This window comes from Lithobates pipiens, unplaced genomic scaffold (genome assembly GCF_037356315.1).
Source record: "Lithobates pipiens isolate NorthernLeopardFrog02 unplaced genomic scaffold, aLitPip1_a1.2 Scaffold_10, whole genome shotgun sequence".
Lineage (NCBI taxonomy): Eukaryota > Metazoa > Chordata > Amphibia > Anura > Ranidae > Lithobates > Lithobates pipiens.
In genome coordinates, this window is record NW_027507686.1 from 231,650,107 (window position 1) to 231,672,428 (window position 22,322).

Genomic DNA, 22,322 nt, shown 5'->3' on the forward strand with positions numbered 1-22,322 from the left:
TTGGCTTAAATTAATTAGCAGAGATAGGAGGCGGAGTTTGTCTGAAAGTTTTGTGAGTAGCTATACATCTTCATATTGGTTTCAAGAAAACCAAAGTGGTACTCCCTATTTAGGTGATTGACAAAAAATATTAAAAAGTGGACAAATTAACAAATACCCGTGAGAGGGTTCATAAGGGATTCGAATATTCAGCAGGACGAATATTGCAAAATTGACTAATTTCTGCTAATGAAGCAAAGAGCAATAGCCGAATAAATGTATAACCAAAAGTCATTAATAATTGTTTTGATTTCACTCAAAGAGGAGCTCCAGGCTTTCTCACAAAAAAATGAAAGTCAACAGCTACAAATACTGTAGCTGCTGACTTTTAATATAAGGACACTTACCTGTCCAGGGATCCAGCGATATCCTCACCCGAGCCAATTCTTCAAGAAAGCAAGTAAGGGAAACAGGAAGTGAAGCCTTGCGACTGTGCAGCCAGTTTCCTACTGCACATTCACGAGTCGCTCTGCCCCTAGTTAATGGTCCCATAGTCTTCTGGGACCTATGATGTGTTCCAGAAGATTGCTGGGGAAGGGGGAGTAGGTAGACTGGAATTTTGGTTCAGACCACCATGGTGGGAGCGGGTACCTGTCAAAACCAGCTTGTACATAGCTGCTCTGTGCAATCCTTTTTCACAGAGCAGCTCTGATCCTCTTCTTCTGGGGTGTCCCACTGTCGCTCTTGGCCCCTCCTTTTCATCGGGCGCCCTCCCCCGCAGAAAGCCGATTTCTCTGGGGGCATCTGTGCAAGCTCGCCCCCGAGTCCCACTGCTACGTCTATTGACACAGACAGCGGGACTCGTCCCAGCTCCCGCTCACCCTTGTCACTGGATTTGATTGACAGGCTCCGGCTGCTATCAATCTGTCCAAGGAAGAGATAGACAGCAGCTGGAGCCATTGCACTTGTGCACATCGCTGGATCGGATGGGGCTCAGGTAAGAAAATGGGGGGAGAACTACAAAACAGAAGGTTTTTCCACCTTAATGCATTTGAGGCTTTACAACCACTTCAATGATCTCAAAAGTATCTCAAACTAATGTCCAAAACAAGATGCATTTGCCTATTGGAAAAAAACCAAAGCCCAATCGGCACAGGCCCTAAATAAAATCTATAAATGCTTTTAGTTTAGTTTTACTGTATGGTATTAGATGGAATGTTTGTAATCTTGTTTGATTTTGTTCTTTTTTTTTTTACTGCAAGTATAATTTTTACAAATAAAAATTTAATTTGTGATAAAGGATTCCCAAAGCACCGTGTATTGACTGTAGAGACAGCAGAGCAGTTCCCTTTATCTGAATTTTACCAAGTTCTGACCAGTAGCTTCTGGGGTGCACATACGTATAAAGCATACCCAGGGTAATTCCTTAATGGCAGCAGTGTCATAGCCTGTACCTCTGGGTTTCTGTAGGTTGATATTGCTCTTTGCTGCATTAGACAACCCTTGAAATGTGCTTCTGAATGTTTTCACCTTTGTAAACAATATTCAATAGCTGTCTTCTGCTGGGTTTCTAAGGTATTATTTAAAAGGGAAAATGAAAAATAAAGCCTGGGACCCAATAAAAACGGAAGAAATAAAAATATTGTTGTGCAGCTGTATTAACAGGAAAACTTATCTATTTTCTGCTGACAACAGAGCAGATGTACAAAACTTTAAGGAAGCAGCCGTTGTGCTCTTGCATGTTTGGTCATACTCAGAAAAGAGGAACACAATTCTAGGCCCGGACTGTGGTTCCTGTTGCAATCAATTTACTAGTAAGCCATGATCAGTGGTGTCGCTATGGGGGTGCAGGGGATGACGTCCCACCAGAGGGGTGACACTATCAAGTAGGAGGAGCCGGTCTGGTGTGCGCACCGAGACCGTGCACTGCCGGCCTGAAACTAGCCTGCCCAGCGCCCTGCAGGGTACTGTGGCAGGCTAGACAGGAGAGGGGCTGATGGGGGGGGTTGACACCATGTTTTACCGCATGGGTGGGTGGGGGGTGACAGCATGTTACCAGACCCAAGGGGGGGGGGGGTGACACCATGTTTTACTGCACCAGGTGACACCAACCATAGTGATGGCACTGGCCATGATTACTTGCTATGGTATTGTATACTGACCTTTATACCATGAACAAGCCCAATACGTTGGTTCTACTGGGAGTTATAGGAGTGGCATCAGAGGATGAGTCCATTCCTTGGAAATTGTGAAAAAGTAAACCTAGCTTCGGGTCATTCTGCAGAAGGGCTGCCACTTAATCTAGATAAAGCTGACATTTTTTTTGTTTCTTATACATCATATGGATTTTTTTATATGCTGTACATTAGTTTGGGGTCATAATTAAAGTACAAATTTACTTTTATACAAAGTCCCCATAGACGTAAATGGGGCCGTATTCCTAGCATCTCTAGTGTAGGAGTATAGTCATATTCAGAACCAGTCCAGAGATGGGAAAGAAAAATGATGAAAGGTCTGAGGGATAAAACATATCAGGAGAGACTTCAGGAACTTAAAGTGTTACTAAACCCAGGACCCTGCATTCACTATATCTGGTCTCCCACAGTAAACAGAACATGGAAATGCAATTATTTTTGAAAATATGAACTGCTAAATACCTTTTCTCATCAGCAGTATATAGCAGTCTCCTGATTTCTATTAGTGTATAGTTAAAGCTTGTATGAGTTTTCATTCTACTCTGACTGTCCTATGAGGCTGCAGGACCCCTGACCCTCTGTCTGGATAGTGTTGATTGGCCCTGTGCTGATCATATACACCCTTCCTAGAAAAAAAAAAAACTCTCTAACAATACACACCAAACTGAGCATGTGCAGAGTGACTCCAAATGCTCTGCTCTATCAGGAGATGGATTGAGGACAGTAGAAGGGGAGGATTAGACAGCCATTTTACAGAATGCGAAAGATTAACCCCTTAGGTTCCACAGTAGCTGTAAGTATAACAGTATAACAAGCATGCTTTACTGCATATACAGACTGATTTTACTGTTGTGGGTTCAGTAACACTTTAATATGAACAATCTCGAGTAAAGAAGGGAAAGGGAGAGACATGATTTAAAACCTTTAAAGTGACTGTAAAGCTTTATTTTTTTTTAATTGAAGTAATAAACATGTTATACTTACTTGCTCTGTGCAATGCTTTTGCACAGACTGGCCCGGATCCTCCTCTTCTTGGGTCCCATGCTGGCGCTCCTGGCTCCTCCCTCCTGTTCGGTGCCCCCACAGCAAGCAGTTTGATATGGGGGCACCAGAGCCAAGCCGCTGCTCTGTGTGTCCATTAGCACACAGAGCCACGCTTTGGCCCTGCCCCCTCCATCTCCTGATTGGCTCACTGGCTGTGATTGACATTGGCTTCCGCTGCTGCCAATAGCCAATCAGGAGTGTAAGTCCCCAGAAAGGCAAGGCTCTCGTTGAATCAAGATGGGGCTCGGGTAAGTATTAGGGGGGCTGGGGGGGGGGGGGGGGGGCTGTTGCATAGAATGCATGAAGGTAAAAAACCCTGTGCCTTTACAACCACTTTAAATACATGAAGGGTGTATATAAACTTCAAGTTCAAGAACACAGGCACATGACCTCAAACGAGCAGGAGGAAATTCAAAAGTAGCCTTGGAAAGTGTTATTTAACCAAAAGAGTAGTTGATGCATGGAATAGATTTCAGGCAGAGATACTAAGTCAGTCAAAAGTATGTGGAAACCATAGATCTATACTAGGACAAAAAAAGTAAAAAAAATAAAAAAAGGGGTCTTTTTCTGCTGTCACTTTTCTAAGTGCAAAACTGTGGCCAGCTGGAGGGAGCTAAACAGTGGATGTGGGTGCTGCCTGATAGGGGTGCCTGTGCTTACATTCTCTGTTTTCATTGTTTATTAAGAAGTAAGCACCTCTGAAGTGGGTATGTAGGTTAGAATAGGTTAGGGGGCTATGGTATATGGCTGGTGGGTTTTTGTATAAAAGTAAAAGTGTCCTTTAAGGGTGCTACCATTTCTTAGGAAAAAAATATTACCTCTTTCCAATAATATAATTGCCAGCAAACCTTATTATTTCCACCTAGGCGGCAGAGCTAACTAGCCGTGGTGTCCTGGGTACACTCTGAAATATGTCCCAATAGGTCCATGCAGTGCATGGACAAGGCCATCTAGCATCCAGGGCATAGATGCCAAACTGTGCCCCCCCCTCCCTCCACCTTCATTAGGGTTAGGGTCAGGGCACCCACAACCCTGCAATAATCCAATTCGCCCAGGGCAGCCGACCCTCCTGCCCACCCCTTGCCCCAGCACTGGGTCCATGGCACTGTACTGATGCTAGTGGGTCAGACAAGGGGACAGGGCTTAACATGTTTTAGATTGGGGACATGAAATGTTGAGAGTTATGACGTGGCCTATATATCAGGCTCCTGAAAAACAAAAAAAGTCCCACAATTACATGAAATCCACTGTGCCCTTTGGAACGTAAAGATGCCCTAAAAGGCATTAACAACAATAATTGTATCTATTCTATAAAATTACCAACATTTGTGCTACTTTAACTAACCATACCTGTCTACTGCTGTAACATGCCAAGTTACATAATAATGTTCTAGCTAGCTTATAGTCTCTGTCTATAACACATCTAAATCACTAAGCCACTGATTAGCAAAAAAAAATAAAAATCATCAAAAATAAATAAGTAAAAAATATCCCATTGTTACGGCCATTGTACATCACAATCTGGAGTTGTCACTGTCATGATTTATCATCAATTCAACATCACAAGCGTTGCCGCTTACAGAAACCGTGAGACACATTCAAAATATATTTACAAAACACCAGCTGTATATATATGTATATGTATATGTATATACACTTTAAGATGTATAGTGGTAGAAAGGGGAGATTGTTTCTTTTTCCAAGTGAAAGTTGGATTGGAAGCCTTTAGACTTATCTAACTGGACAGGGCAGTATGTTGCGCCAACCGCCGTAACTCCAAGCAACCAACCAGATTTTAGCGCTAAGAGCAAAAAAAGAGGAATTCTGATTTCTAGATATGTTTTATTGCCCTTTGCACGTTTTTCTTTGTCCTGTTAAATAAGCAAGGCATTATTTTATTTGAAATATTTTTACTGCATTGCAAACTATTTCCACTGAAAAAATACACACTGCTTGTCTAACATTTATCTAGGCAAAGTGCGGGAGGCACTTAACTTCATGCTGGCACAAACTGTCCATTAATACATTTATAAGAATTTCATGCTTCTTTGTCTTAAATATTTAATAGGAAAAAAAAGTTTTCTTCTGTAGCATAAAAAATTGCCTTTAGGTCTTAGTAACCAACTCAATCTCCAATCATCCATTTGTAGGCAATACACCTTCACATTGAAACAAAACTGGTGGTCAAAATATAAATTTTAATAGGCCATGTAGATAATATAATAGTTATTGTTGGTTAAGAAAGCAGACGTATTTTAATGGAACTTTTTAAAGGCAAAATAAATAAATAAACAGGTACGGATAGTTGAAGGTACCGATAGTTGGAGGTGCTAGATCTAGAGGTGGATTGATTTCACAGCAGTGTTAATTTTGGCAGCAAATTTCGATCTAGTTTTAGTCTAATGCCGTGTACACATCAACATCATAAGAATTTGTATACAATATTCCATATTTAAGTATCTTTTTAATGTTATGCCGCGTACAAACGACCGGACTTTTTGACAGCAAAGGTCCGACGGAACGAGTCCGTCGGACAATTCGATCTTGTGTGGGCTCCATCGGACCTTTGCTTGCCAAAAATCCGGTGGACTTTAGAAATAGAACATGTTTTAAATTTTTCCACCAGAACTCCGCCGGACCAAGAAACCTGTTCGTGTGTATGCTAGTCCGACGGACAAAAACCGACGCTAGGGCAGCTATTGGCTACTGGCTATGAACTTCCTTATTCTAGTCCAGTCGTACGTCATCACGTTCGAATCCGTCGGACTTTGGTGTGATTGTGTGTGGCCAAGTCCGTTCATTCGGAAAGTCCGTCGGAACTCCGCCGAAAGTCCGTCGGACCTAGTCCCTCGTGTGTACGTGGCATTAGAGTAAATAAAAAAAAAAGATACATTTATGATTGATGTGCTACTTTCTTTGTTTTTTTTGTTTTTTAATAATGTTTATAAAGACTACACAGATTCTTACCATCAACTTTAAACTTGAAGAGGTCCTGTTAGAGTCCCAAAAATGTGTTGGCTTGTTTTCCTGACCTTTTATGATGAAAAGAACTATTCTTGATCTCTAAGCATTTGCTCCAGTGCTTTGGTTTTTCCTCTACCACATAGGACAAAAATATGGGAGCTGCCATTGCTGTATTGTTTTTTTTTCCTCCTATTTAATAGTCAGCAGTTAAAGTATTAATAGGTTGGATGACAAATGGTGATTTGACAGATGAGCATGCTCTTTGCTCGGCTCAGTGAAGTTGTCCCAACATCAACCAGGAAATCATGTGTAAAGAACCTTCTATTTTTCAAAATCTTCTGCACATGATTAGGAGTTCAAGCTTAATAGAGATTTACTAAGTGAAAAATGCAAATCGATTAAGTTTTTAGGTGCCAAAAGATCATATTTTATGATTTTGATACCTCTTGTTTCAGGAATAACAGAACCACCCTGCTTTAGGACCAGAATCTTCTGCCACTGAAATGCGTTTGTTATCAGCTTGTAATAAAAGATGTTTATTCGCACCTAGCTGACTCATTGATTCATCCTGTTTGGCATTCCTTTTCTTCTACAATTCAAGCCTCCTTGGCATTCTTTTTATTTTACACTTTAAATCATCATCCAAGGTCCCACAATTGGTATAGTGCAGTGATGACAAACCTTGGCACTCCAAATGTTTTGGAACTACATTTCTCATGATGCTTAACTGCACTACAGTGTACATCATGGGAAATGTAGTTCCAAAACATATGGGGTGCCAAGGTTCACCATCACTGGTATAGTTTAACCCTAATATAGGAAACAGTCGAACTGCTATACTGAACCTACAGTTGTCTACATCATCGGGACCTACAAAGTCCCTTAGATCCAGTGCCATTCTTGACCAAACTTTTCTTTAATTTATAAAGGATTTAAAAAAAAAAATTCTGCTCTCTTTTAAAGAATGTGTTGATTTTGACAGGTTTGCCTGTTTATAAAACTGTTCAATTCCATCACTTTTTGATGGTGATAAAAAATTTGTACTGTTATTTTGAAGGCGACATTGAGCGTCGTTTTTCACAAAATATTTTGATTAAAACAAACACTCTAAACCTGCTGTTCTGAATCATTTTTAAAGTAGGAAAGCAGGCAACAGATCTTTAAAAAGGTGCAATTCATTAAAATCTTCTATTGACTGCACCTGGGCAGTTTTTAAGCTCTTTTTGGGATTGGATTTGCCAGCTTTCTTAACTGCTGAAACAATAACAATATTTTCAAACACGCCCTAATGCTGGCCATTCACGTAAAGTCAATCGTAGACTAATTTATTGAACAAATCAGGGATCAATTTGGTTACCTTTGTTTGTTTTTTTACTCCAGATTGCTCCTTTGAGATGAAAATTATTGCAGAGTGGAAGTTATTTCAGTGCAATCCATTTTTGGAAGACAACACTTTCATTGAAATAATCATTAGAGCCAATGAATGTGTAAGGCCAGCATTATCACTACAACTAAAGATTTTCATAAAATAAAAATAAAAGTAAAAAAAAAAAAAAAAAAAAAAAAAAATCATAAAAATATAAAATTTTAAAAAGCAAAAACGATTATGTTACAAATAGTTTGGCAATGTAATAACAAATTATAACTTGATGAACTCTTTTCTTTACAAAAATTGAATGGAGGAAGGATTGAGTTGGTAACTTCTAAAAAAAAGCTTCTGTTCATTTATTACCAAAAGGGTGTTGATATAAAAAAGGAATGTATGGATCGGTTTTTCAACGTTCCTGCCATAATAATGGTATGAGGGCATTTTTCAGAAGAAAAGTTACTGATCCCATTCTTATAATATTTGGTCCATAATTGTAAAGGCAAATGTTTCATTTTGTAAACTACATGACTTGGTATCCAACAAGGCCTAGACAACAAGTTTACTGCTATAGATGTATTATAAGCCTACACACAGCTTAGGCATACTGATACATGTAGTCTATCCACCAGTGCAGAGTGACAGTTGTCCAGGCCTAGTTTATTATCTGGAAGTTTCCTTGCCATCTATTAACACAGAAGACTTAATTTATTAGCCTGTCTGAAAGAGGAATTGGTTGTATTGCACATGGCAGTCAGAATATCCTTTTCATTTGCCAGTGCAAATGGGAAAGTACATGACTGACTATGTTCTTGGAGAAATTAGGTATCTAGTCCTCTTTAATAACACAATGAGTTTTAGATTCTGTAGGATAAACTAGGTATCTGATTGGTGACTAGAGGCCTAAATTACTTACACAACACCCTAGGGCCTAGGTCAGCCTGGAGCCTGCAGCTGGATGGGAGGCCATATTGGAACTGAATGATTTATGTATGATGGTTGATACCATTATAGTAATATCTAAATATGTAAACCAACCAGAGAGAGGTAAAGCTGAGGATGTAATTAAGGCTGACGGGGATAATAAATATTGTGTCAAAGATTTTTGCCCATGGACCAGCTCTAGACCCCCTTGATCTGTGCAAATTCTATTCATATAAGTAGAACAATATAGATTTTAATATAATGTTATTGAATTTGTGCTTTGCAAGGATGGAAGAAACAGTAAATAGCAATTGTCAATTTCCAAAGCTTTGACTTCATTTTTATGTGTTCAAAATCCTTAAAGGAAGTTTCCATTCTGAGGTAATTCTGCTCACTTAGAATGTTCTTGTCTTATTCAGCAATGTTTACAAAATATTGTGCTTTGCTTTTTCTGCTCAACAGTTTTTTAGCTGTTCGGGCAAAGCCGTATATTTCCATTTCCCTGGGCCATAACACTGCTATGCTGGGCATTCTGTTGATGCCAGAGAGCATCATTTCTCAGGTCAACAAAAATGTGTAGTTTTTTACGACAGTAAAAAATAAGTGGCAGAAAAATGCATTTAAAATAATTATATATATATATATATATATATATATATATATTTATATATATATATATATATATATCTATAGCTATATATATCTATAGATATATCTATAGATCTATCTATAGATCTATCTATACATCTATAGATCTATCTATACATCTATATATATATATTTAAAAAAAAAAATATATATATATATATATATATATATATATATATATATATATATATATAGACATATATATATATATATATATATCTATATATAGATATATATCTATATATATCTTTACACGCACATTAAAATTAATGGCATCACAGTCTTAGTCCGTAGGGTTCAATATTGAGTTGGCCCACCCTTTGCAGCTATAACAGCTTCAACTCTTCTGGGAAGGCTGTCCACAAGGTTTATGAGTGTGTCTATGGGAATGCTTGACCATTCTTCCAGAAGCGCATTTGTGAGGTCAATATTGAACCCTACAGACTAAGACTGGGATGCCATTAAATTTAATGTGCCTGTAAAGGCAGGTGTCCCAATACTTTTGATAATATAGTATATATATATATATATATATATATATATATATATATATATATATATATATATATATATATATATATATATATATATATATATATATACACCAATGTGCTTTGCAAAGGGTTGTTTGCCAGTTTATACATGCCAATGAATTTAAGCCATTGGAAGGTGCAACACTCCTTTGAGTTTGCTATAATCCTGTGTATGACTGCTTATTGCAGTTGACCAAGTGATTAGTTATTGAGCTCAGTTGTGCCTGTTCTACAAACACAAGTTGGTATTTGTCAAGTAAGTGCAAAAGTTGGCATATTGTCCTGCCTGGAAAAATCTATTCCTAAGTGAGGACTGCAACAGTTCATTAAGTCTGTATTTTTTGCACAGCCATGATGGCAAAATGACCAGGAAAAGCAAAACACTTTGAGAAAAGGCTTCTAAAATGCAGCAAAGAACGTGCACAAAGTTGTATAACACACCACAATAAATCATACAATCTATGCTGTACTCTGTATCTTCTCTATAACAATGCATCCTTTTCATCCTGGGTTATATTGTCAACCTTTGGCAGGGATGTATTGGTTGCGAAATTAGTAATGGCGTAGGCAGGACAGGGGACACGATTCATGAAGAAAAACCATCGGTATTATCATTATTGTGTGCTTAATTCTTTGTGCTTTATCTATTTGTGCTTTAACCATGATTAAAAATATATATATATATATATCAAGCATACACTTGACATGAGCTTCATTAGGCATCTAGAAATGAAAGTACAGTATAGTAATCAGATTGTTCGTTTCAGTTTCTAACCTGAACTCAAAGACACCCTTGGTTGGTTGGCGCCACCATGGACAATTTCATAAATTAGGTGCATGGTTTGCGTAGGAAATAACACAGTACCTCATTCTTCCAACCCAACACCTCCAAACTACAACCCTGTTTAGACAATGCAATCCTGATCAGAACCTGGAAGAGGCAGAGCTTGGAAAAATGACGATGGTTTCAAATTAATATGTCAATTCTGGATTTAGCCAGAATATAAGGTTTTTTGATTAGTAAGGTTCACTATTTACTGTGCGATTAATTACGAATTCAAAACTAAAAATGGATACACGGTAACCTTATAGCAATTACAGCAGTTATGCAAATTGGGACTGGTAGTTCTCTTGGATCATTCTCTACCGGGGTTCCATGGAAACATAGGGTTCCTCTGGAGGTGGCTAAAGGCTCCTTGAGATGTCACAGATTGATCTCCCACCACTACAAGGGGATCCCTGATAAATTCAATTTAGTGGGGGTTTTCCAGGATCTGCAGAGGGTTCCACTGGGGTAAAAAGGTTGAGAAAGGTTACCTTTGATTATATAAATCTTTTAAATAATTCTAGTTTTATATTCAGAAAATGTGTTTTCAAAGACGATAAAATATAGACTGTTCCCAAATAATCTTCAAAAGCCCTCATATGCTTTGAGTCTGCAAGAGGTGATTATTGTCTACTAAAATAAACTCTCTGTGATACTGTAAACTGCCATTCTATCCTTTGGGAAGGAATTTTATTTTTTCTGGTTATTTTTGCACGTTGTAAACTGTAGCATCACCTGCGCTAAATTTAAATAGAGCATCGCAATGCTTGTACTGCTGTGCTGAGCCAGGTGCTAATACATGGTTTTCATGGCAACTGTCTCCAGGGTACCACTAACCTACTCTCGTCACCCTGCAGGCTCTAATGAGGGATGGGTTGATGTTGCATGCTTAGGGATGCCTGTGGGGATGTGATTGCTGCAGGTTCTCTACAATACTTCTAATTGTGCTTCTGATGAATGATAAATTGACTATTATGGTCTACAGAAATTCACAGCGCAAGCAGCTCCAGATCTTTAACTGTGCTTGATAGCCATCGTTGTACTGCTTGCGCCCTGATGCCTCTTCGATATTTGATTGTGGACAGAATTAGGAGAACTGGAGGAAAGGGTCTATGTTGCCTAAAGCAACCGATCTCAACCTTGCTCTAGAAAAAATGATACTAGGAATCTAGTTTCTATGGGCAGCAGAGACTCTGGGCCTCATGCCTAGGGTAATTAAGCTTTGTGCTTATGCAACCATGGGAAGAGCTTCTGATTGGTTGCCATGGGCACAAAAAGCTGGTATACCTTCAACTATCTTGTTGCTATGGGAAATATAGATACTGGGCCTCATGCAATAAAGTGAACTAAAACAACAACAGACTTTGTTTCCTATGGTAACCAATAAGCTACTGCCTTTTGTACTTCTAGTGGAACAGTGTGAAGAGGTTCTGATTGGTTGCCATGGGCACAAAAAACTTGTATTCCTTCAACTATCTTGCTGCTATGGGCAACAGAGATACTGGGCTTCTTGCAATCAAGTAAGCTGAAAAGAAAAACTACAGACTTTGTTGCCTATGGTTACCAAGAAGCTACTGCTTTTTGTACTTATAGTTGCCATGGGCACAAAAAATGCATTTATTCCTTCAAACACTGGCCTGATACTCGTTTCTCCACTTTTTTCCTTATTTTATTTGTGCTTATAAATATTAATAAAAAGGCGCATGCTAACTCTCCGGTGCAGTAACTCACTGCAACCAAAATGTATTCGGTCAAACCAATACAAGATAGTTGTTAAATGGTCGCTGTGGGTTACTCCTCCTAGGAATTATTACTTAAAGTAGAACTAAACCTTCCTATTCTTTATGTCCAAGGAAGCTGCCTTCTTAGTCTCTGTTTGATCTGCAGTTGCCATGGTGCCGCACATGTTATTAATTATGATAACAGCCATTGAATGGCTTGACGGTCTGGTTTAAAGCACGAGCAGCTGTAACAGTTAATATTCTCGGCTTGCCTTATGACCCCTTTCACACCAGGGCATTTTGCAGGCGCTATAGTGTTAGAAATAGCGCCTGCAATCCCCCCTAAAGAAGCTGCACCATTGTATGTAGTGTGAAAGCCCAAGGGCTTTCACACTACAGCAGTGCGCTGGCAGGACGTCAGAAAAAAGTCCTGCCAGCAGCTTCTTTGGAGCGGTGAAGGAGCGGTGTGTTTACCGCTCCTCCACCGCTGCTCCCCATTGAAATCAATGGGGCAGCGCTGTAATACCGCCAGCAAAACGCCGCTATTGCGGCGTATTGCCGGCGGTTTTAACCCTTTTGCGACTGCTAGCAGAGGGTAAATGCGCCGCAAATCCGGCGGTATAACGCCGCTAAAAATATCGGCGTTTTACCGCCGACGCAATGGGCGGTGTGGTGTGAAAGGGGTCTAAATGTAAGTATTTTGGGAAACCGTTAAACCGGAACTAAACCCTCCTCTCCTTTTCAGTGGTGCTACACATGTGATCAGTTATGACTCAAGCCATTTAATGGTTTGACAGTTTGGTGGTCATCACAAGCAAATGGGACAGTTAGCATTCTTGGGAATGCAACTGTTTCTTTTTAAACCATTAAATAGATAAGTTTAGTTCCACTTTAAAGTGGAAGTAAACCCAGCAATTTAACAGTTTCAAAAAAACAGTTACATTCCCAGCACAGGCTGGTTGTGCTATCAACCAAACTGTCAAACCATCCAATGGCTGGTGTCATAATTAATTACATGTGCAGCATCATGGCAGATGAAGATTAAACAGAGGCCAAGATGGCAGCTTCCTTGGCTGAAAACTATAGGAGCATTTACTTCCACTTTAAAATAGAAAAATAGACCTAGTAGTGCCCTAGGGCGCAAACCAAAACCTCTCACTGATCTGACCCTTGTCAAATCCTTCAGGGGTTTTGGTTTGTGCCCTAGGGCACTACTAGGTCTATTTTTCTGACTATACGGATTGGACAAGAACCGGTATATACACACACCAATCCCTCCACAATCTACTTCCACTTTAAGAATAACATTTTCTCATTGAACAAAGGCCCTTTACCTTCAACAAATGTGCTTCAGTAACCATGAGAACTGTAAACCTTTTCTAGGAAGTTTTAAATATCGGAAAACACAAGCAGATTTAAACATTTTGTTTTGAATAAGTGATGCTAATACCCAAAAAGAACTAAAATATTACTTTAAATAGCGTAATATAAATAAATAGAAATAAAATATAATATTGATTTGATTATAAATAAATTATAGGTATGGATCATACGTATATACAAATCTGTATTAATATTTAGGCAGCTAAGGTAGCACTCTTTAGGCAGTGTCTAAAAATGGATGATAATCGCTGTCTATATATAAATATATATTAAGATAAACGAAATAAATAAAAAATATTAAAATTGTAAATGTTTTATAGTGCACCAGGAAGACTGTCCAGTAAGGAATAATTTGCTATTCTATAGTACACATAGAGCTCCCTATTGAGATATGAAGTCCCTATTTTCACAAGACAGCCTAATTGTTTGAGCCCCTAGGGGGCTGAGCTTGCTAAAAATGGGCATGGCCCTGAGGAAATATTGGTCTTATTGGTTAGTTATGAGAAGACTTTGCTAAGTTAGAACGGAACATAATGATTTGGAAATATTGAGAAACATGACATAAGACGTAATATGCAGATACACTAGCTCAGTAGTGCGCACTGTGTAAACATACTGGTCACTGAGTAACAAGAACTATGTAATACTATGAAGAAGGAATGTAGATCCTGACATTGGTAGGGGATCAACCATTGAACGGAATGTAGTGAACACTGTTCTGCAGACAGAACCCTCGACAAGGCTGCAGGTTTTTGTAATTTTTTTTCTTTTTTTTTCTTTTGTTACCTGAGTCCATACAATGAGGTGCGAGCTCACTCATACATTCTCGACACCCCATATTGATCGTTGATCTGATATTCCCCTTTTGCATATTGCGAAAACACGGAGGCCCCGAAGAAGGTATTTCTGTGCTGTGGCAGTAGAGATTATTGTGGGGTAATGGTAGTTATGAGATAGTCATGTCATACTGTAAGTTGACTCTCTTCGAGAAGACAGGCTGCAGCGGTGGGCTTTCCGGACTCTTACGCTTCCTGGGTCTCCTCCACAACAGCGTTGAAGTCTGCCGTTTTGCCGTTGTTTGCCAGTGTTACCTGAAAACAATCAGTGTTATGGTCTGGTTTAAAAGAAGACAACATAGGTCCTTCACTACCTAAAGTGTAATGTGATTGTTCTATTGGTCCTCATAGGTCCCCCTCGTGTGTGTTAGAGAATCGTATTGTACTTGAGATAGTATTTTTTATTAACTAGCGCTGAAAGCACGGCAAGAGAAGAAAATCTAGAATTTAGTGTTAAAGCTGAAGTGTGGCTACAAAACATTTTTTTCTCTACTGCGTTTTTTTTTTACATTACTTACCTGCAGGGCTTTTTTTCAGTGGGAACACAGGGGAACGCAGCACCTCCGGCACTTGATGTATGTAATGCCAAAAGGTGCTATGGGATCTATTGTTGCTGGGGGATCTATTGTTGCTGAGTAGGTCTATTGCTGCCGGTGAGGGGATCTATTGTTGCTTGGGGGTATTCTATGTTGCTTGGGGGCAGTTGTTGATAGGAGCGATCTATTGTTGAGGGAAGTGTCTATTAATACTGTCTTCTGGGGAACTATTGTTTCTGTTAGGTTCTATTGTTGCTGGGGGATATTTTGGTTTGGGGGGTCAGTTGTTACTGGGGGTTTCTGTTGTAGCTGGGAGTTTCTATTTTTGCTGGGGGATCTATTGTTATGGCAGCGGCAACCCATCCATAAGGAAAGCAGGGGCACCGCCCCCCTAATCTTTATGTACCCAGCCCCTAAGCTCCATGCAGGGCACCGGACGCATAGAGCTCTATGGCGGGTTTTCTTTCTGTGAAGCACGTAATTAGGGCCGTAAGTTTTAATTGGCTCGGGGCGCAGAGCACTGATAGTGAGGTGTGGTGGATCTGTTGGTTGGGGGGGGGGGGGGGCATACCTCCCAGCTTTTTGAGATGGGAATGAGGGACACCTATCAGCAAAAGTATGCAGGCACACCCCTTGCCACGCCCCCTTAAAGGAGAATTGTTCAAAAATAACAAGATTAAACCCACAAGTGTTTTTTGTACCACTATCATTCTTTATATTGGCTTTTGGAATTTACAAATGCAGCAATTAGAAATCAGATAAAAGGTTTAGTGCTAGAAAACACTTTTGATAGATAAAAAGTGCATTCTATATACATCTCTATAGATCAGACCAAAATGAGGGACAAATGAGGGGGAATGAGGGACAGAGGGACATTGCAACAAATCAGGGACATTCCCTCAAAATCAGGGATGGTATGGAGCTATGGGAGGCTATTGTTGTCTGTTTTTGCTGGGGGGGGGGGTCTGTTGTTGCTAAGGAAGATCTATTGTTGCTGGTGGGGTCTATTGTTTCTGAGGGGTCTATTATTGCTGGCGGCAGAAGATTTATTTTCATGCCTTTCTTGTTATCATTAACAAATTCCATAAAAATTACCTAGCACCACAAAATGGTACTTGGTTCTGTATTCTCTAAAAGGGGCGGTACTGGGAGGTGGGTAGGGGGTGGAAGCAAGTGACGGTGCTCGGAGGTGGGTAGGGGGCGGAGACAAGGGGTGACACAGAAGGGGGGGATTCCTGTGCCCATCCTCTGAGAACAAAAGCCCTGCCCAAAACTCTTAACCCCCACCAGAATTCAACAGAAATAGGACAGGGCAACCCTACAGTGAAGAAGTCTACATAATCTATCAACCTGAACATCGTAGGACATATTTTGTTCCAGGTAAGTAACATAACTAAAGCTGTAAAGAAAATGCTTTTTAATTACCTAACTTCAGCTTTAAAGAGGAACTGTTCACCATATATTGTGAAGGCGGCCATTTTGTGCAATACTGGTTAGCTAGGGACTGGGGTCTATCAGAACTGCCATGGTAATAAGTTGCTTCAATGATGTCATGGTTTCCTAGCAAATCAGGCCACGGTTGGTTGAGTATCTCTTGACCAAACAAAACAGATACTGTCACAATATGGAGGTGTCAGTTTTTTTTTTATGCATTAAAGGACCAACGCGCCTATATTAGAAGCTTTGTATGTAAATATTCCTCTCGGTGATGTGTTTCGCACAGGTCCATTCTGGGAATGACAATGGCTTTAGCCTGCTGTCAGCTGATTCTGGGTCATAGGAGATCACAAGTAAGTGTACTCCAGTGACCCACAAAAGAGCTTTGGCCATAATTCTCTTTTAAGAGTGGAAACTGGAGCAATCCCTTCCAAAGATAGAGGGGACATACAAGCTCCGCACAGATAGAATTGCTATACCATATTATGTCACTGTCCACATCCCTCATGACACTGCTAGGCCACCCAGGATGTGCCTATACTGCAAATTTTAGGAAGTCTAAATTGAAATAAGCATGTTGGAGGAGGGGCTCCATCAGTACGCTGCAGGGGCATACGGGTTGATTTACTAAAGGCAAATAGACTGTGCATTCTGCAAGTGCAGTTGCTCCAGAGCTTAGTAAATGAGGCAAAGCTACACTTTTGCAAAGAATATCCAATCACATGCAGGTAAAAAAAAAAACAGCATTTTTGCTTGCACATGATTGGATGATGGAAATCAGCACAGCACCTGCTCATTTACTATGCTCTGGAGCAGGGGTCTCCAAACTTTCTAAACAAAGTGTACTGTCCTTCAGACTTCAGACTGGGGGGGGGGGGCAGACTGTGGCAATTGGGAGTAGAACATGTCCCGATGGTAGTTGGTAAAAAAAACAATGCCCCTGAGTGGTGTCAGTGGGAGGAATTATGTCCTATCATTGGTGTCATTGGGCCTCATTGTTAGTGTTAATGGGAGGAATTTGGCCTACTTTTTAGTGTCATTGGGAGAAATTGTTCCCCATCATTGGTGTCATTGGGAGTAATTATGTTCCATCCTTGGAGTAATTGGGCCCCATTATTAGTGTCATTGGGTGAATTTGCACCCCATCAATGGTGTAATTCGGAAGAGTTGTCATTGGGCCTCATTGTTAGTGTTAATGGGAGGAATTTGGCCTACTTTTTAGTGTCATTGGGAGAAATTGTTCCCCATCATTGGTGTCATTGGGAGTAATTATGTTCCATCCTTGGAGTAATTGGGCCCCATTATTAGTGTCATTGGGAGAATTTGCACCCCATCAATGGTGTAATTCGGAAGAGTTGTGTCCCATCATTGGTGTCATTGTACCCTTATTGTTGGTTGTGAGGAATTGTGTCCCATCATTGGTGTCACTGGGTCTCATTGTTGGTGTCAATGGGAGGAATTTGGCCTAATTTTTGGTGTCATTGGGAGAAATTGTCCCCCATCATTGGTGTCATTGGGAGTAATTGTGTTCCATAATCAGTGTCATTGGGAGGAATTGTGTTCCATTATTAGTGTCATTGGGAGCAATTGTGCCCAATCATTGGTGTAATTGGGAAGAATTGTGTCCCATCATTCATGTGATTGTACCCTTTATTGTAGGTTGGGAGGAATCATGTCCCATCATTGGTGTTATTGGGAGAAATTGTGCCCCATCATTGGTGTAATTGGGAAGAATTGTGTCCCATCATTGATGTCATTGTACGCTTATTGTTGGTTGAGAGGAATCATGTCCCATCATTGGTGTCATTGGGAGAAATTGTGTCCCATCATTGGTATCATTGGAAGTAATTGTACCCCATAATTAGTATCATTGGGAGTAATTGTTGGTATCAGTGGATGAAATAGTGCCCCAAAGGCCGGATAAAGGCAATCAAAGGGCTGCATCTGGCCCTCAGGTCACAGTTTGGAGACCGACACTCTGGAGCAACTGCTCTTGCAAACTGCAAGTGCAAAGTGCACAGTTAATTTGTCTTTAGTAAATCAACCCCAAAGAGTGAAATTAAAGATTACCCAAGCACTTTACAATGCCTGTTAGAATTGCATGTATTGAGAATGCAGCTAGTAAATGTTTCTAAATCTGGCTTTACAACAGCCTTCTGTAATCTCATACCGAGCAGCATTCAGTCTCGGAGAGGGAGTGATGATGCTCTGAGCTAATCAATCTTCTGCATTGCACCATTCATTCAGTCTATCTCAGTGTTTCTCAACTCCAGTCCTCAAGGCACCCCAACAGGTCATGTTGTCAGGATTTCCCTCAGATGAAACGGCTGTGGTAATTACTAAGGCAGTGAAACTGATCAAATCACCTGTGCAAAATAATGGGAAGCCTAAAAACATGTTGGGGCGTCTTGAGGACTAGAGTTGAGAAACACTGGTCTATCTTCGTAAATATTGCTTTAGAAAGGATGGGAGAGAGAAAACCTCATCAATATGCTGCCGCTCTCTATTGTCCAATCAGCAGGTTGGAGTAGGCCAGAGAACAATGTGTATGACTTACTGTAACTGCAATGGAGAAAAGTGAGGTCACGATCTAGCTATGCTGTCTGGCAGGGCTGTCTAGATCAAAAGCCTAGCTAAACAGAATTAAAAACCCTATGGCAGGTAAAGCAGGTCTCATACTGTATATCTATTTCAACTGTGTTTTTTTTTTTTTTTCAATCTAGCTTTACGTTTTATCCACCCTGATTTAAATTATTTCATATTATTATGGTATGGAGAAATTTAAATATTTCATAGTTGAAGAGCCCAGAGAAAGACAGAGCACGGGAACTGCCCTTGGCCTTATCGGCTTATCTGGTTTCTACTGGTAACCCATCAGTTTTCCTGTGCTGATTTTCCTTTGCCTCCTGCTAATGATTTTTTTCATATGAGATTATGTCCTCTTTAGCTTTAGTAGTCCTTTAATGCTGAAATGAGAGCAAAGCATCAATTAGGAAAAGATTTAGCAAAGAAGAACAAAAAGCTTGTTCAAGTGAAGATGAGGAATTTTGCCTCTAAGCGGCTCATAAACCATTTCTATAAAAGCAGCATGTAAATGCTAAGTACGCATTTTGCTCTATTCCACACTATGTTCCTATCACATAGCTAAAGAATATTTTTGCATTGTGATATAATGTGCAGAACTAATGCTTCGTATTTTCTGCTAAAATTTGCAAATGTCTAAAAATGTTTTCATGCACGTATCAGAACGCAAGTGAGAAAAAAGTCAGATAATATTCCTCACTCTCCATCCTGACCAAAGGACCCTCACAGTCTTTATCAACCTATAACATAGGACTCTGATTCGGACTTTCATGGTACCGTATAAGTGATATTAGACAGTCAGGAATAAAATTATTCAAGAAATGTTATTACAGAAGTGAATACGATAGCTCATATTACAAAAATAGATTTAAAAAAAACCATGACAATCAAGAAAATAGCACCCTATCTTTAACAGCTGGAATATCAAAACCATCTATATACTAGTTACTCTACATGTTTCGCGGACTTGGCCACTTCTTCAGGAGCTTTGTATAGTTAGATGGTAGGAGTGACTAAGATACAACTAAGGAAATAAAGAAAATATAAATATTATGCACAGAATACTTTGTATAAATACAACGAATAACAGTTCATATATGCATGAAATGTTATTTGTTACATTTATACAAAGTATTCTTAAATAATATGCATATTTTCTTTATTTCCTTAGTTGTATGACAATCACTCCTCTATACCATCTAACCATACAAATCTCCTGAAGAAGCGGCCAAGTCCGTGAAACATGTAGCATAAATAGTATATAGATGGTTTTCATATTCTAGCTGTTAAAGATAGGATGCGGTTTTCCTGATTGTCACGATTTCCCTTGTCAACTTTTCCTTTTTACTTTTCAGCTGGGTGTCCACGGTGGTGGGAGACCCTGTGGGTAGGCTGTATGGGGCCCTGCACTATTGCAGGATGTCAGTCCTTCACCGAAGAAAAAGTCTGGGGCGGGTATTAAAGCAGAACTAGAGCAGAACAATAAGTCTGCCTCTCCCAGGTGGCTCTGCCCCTTCTTCAGGAACCACCATTATACAGCATTCACAGCCGTGCCCATGGGCTCTGCCCAGCCTTAGGCATATCTGCTCACATGTAGGTGATTTCTAAAGGCAGTGCTGTTCTTTATATTTGAAATGTGTATGTTATTTTTGTGCTGGTTGGACTGAAAAGACAGAATGGGCATCCACCCATGCAATGTTTGCCCTTGGCCTTGGTATGGAAGCATCTTGATATGGCATAAAGCGCCAGAGCACAGGGCCAGCGTGTTCATTTACGTTTTTACCATAACCCTTCTGTAATATAAGTTGGTCGCAATAGATTTTTTAAATTGCTGTTTTATGCCCGTGGGTATTGTTAAGCAACTGAAGTGTATGCTAGCTATCTCACTAGCATCAATAAACCACAAAAATATTCTTTATTAGTAAGAGGCATTAGGATGCAAGATTAGTATAGTCCATGCAGACAGAGAGGCAAGCAGGAAGAATTCAGAGATATCGGTGGCATGCAATAGAGTACAGCAAAATTCACACATGCCCCAAGCAAGCTCCAGGAGATACAGCAAGACAAGCAGAAGCATCTAGCAAATAAGTTTAATGTATTAAAAAATAACAGCTGCTTTTCGTCAATGGCTGGAGATGAAGAATTCATGAACATTACAGAACAAATGTACCTTCTAACACATCATGTTCTCTAAACTAGGCACAGTCAATGTGCAGAGCACCCCAATTGTGAATTGCCCAATGTTCACGTTATTATGTTACACATAAGGTGTTGATAGAAACAGTAACCATGTCAGATTGATTATATACAAATGTACAAAAAGAATATGCATCTAGCATTACTAACACAAACTCATAGGTTTACATACAATCATCTTAGAAAAATAAATCCCATAAACACTGGTACATCTGGAATAGGGATGAGCTTGATGTTCGAATCGAACGCAAGTTCGACTCGAACATCGGGTGTACGCCCGTTCACCGAACAGCGAATATTATGGGGCGTTCGCGGGAAATTAGAGTGCTGCGGAATGCCCCATATTGCACTGCGAGTTCGTAGTGCATTGCTGTATGATGATTGGTCAAAGCATGCACCAGACCTACATGCTTTGGCCAATCACAGGGCGCTCTGCTGAGAGAGCCATAATTGGCCAAAGGCAGGGTGCCTCTGGCCAATCAGGGCTCGGGGGGACCAAGTCCTCACCCCACACTATATAAGGCTGCTTACATAGTGGCCATGTATAGTGTGTGGATGAAGATAGTTTGCCTCCCCGCCTTAATCCATACCAGGCCCTTCAGGTCACCGTTTACGTCACTGGGTGGCCCCACCCTTGGCTATATAACAACTGTCACTATGAAAAGGCTGCAGTCAGCGGGAGGCAGAGTTTTTTTGTTTTATTTTCTCGGGACCGTCGGCGCCGTGATTGACGATGGATTTACATTGCAGGATACTTTTTTTTTTTAACAAAGGAATTGTCAAAAACTGTCTGCTGTCGTTTTTACTTTTCTGACACTTTTTTGGTGAATGGGTAGAGTACCCCCTACCCATTCACATAGGGGGAGGGGCAGGATCTGGGGCCCCCCTTGCTTCCATATTCCGATAAGCCCCCACCCACAGACCCCCACAACCACCGGGCATGGGTTGTGTGGATGAGGCCCTTGTCCCCCTCAACACTGGGACAAGATGCTTTGGGGGGACCCCAAAGCAACCTCCCTATGTTGAGGGCATGTGGCCTGGTACAGTTCGGGGGAGGGGGGACTCTAACATCCCCCCCCCCCCTTTTCATGCGGCCTGCTAGGATGCATGCTCAGATAAGGATCTGGTATGGATTTTGGGGGGAGACCCCC

General features: G+C 40.3%; 1 protein-coding gene across 3 annotated transcripts in view; it reads right to left on the bottom strand.

Annotated features, from left to right (window-relative positions):
* Positions 1–13,880: 13,880 nt before the first annotated feature.
* SLC1A2 (solute carrier family 1 member 2) overlaps positions 13,881–22,322 on the bottom strand; it is a 174,533-nt gene continuing 166,091 nt past the window's right edge. For all 3 annotated transcript variants that reach the window (XM_077462937.1, XM_077462926.1, XM_077462948.1), the window contains one exon: positions 13,881–14,674. In XM_077462937.1, coding sequence (XP_077319063.1) covers positions 14,606–14,674 — 69 coding nt within the window. In that variant the 3' untranslated portion in view covers positions 13,881–14,605. The remainder of the gene's footprint in view (positions 14,675–22,322) is intronic.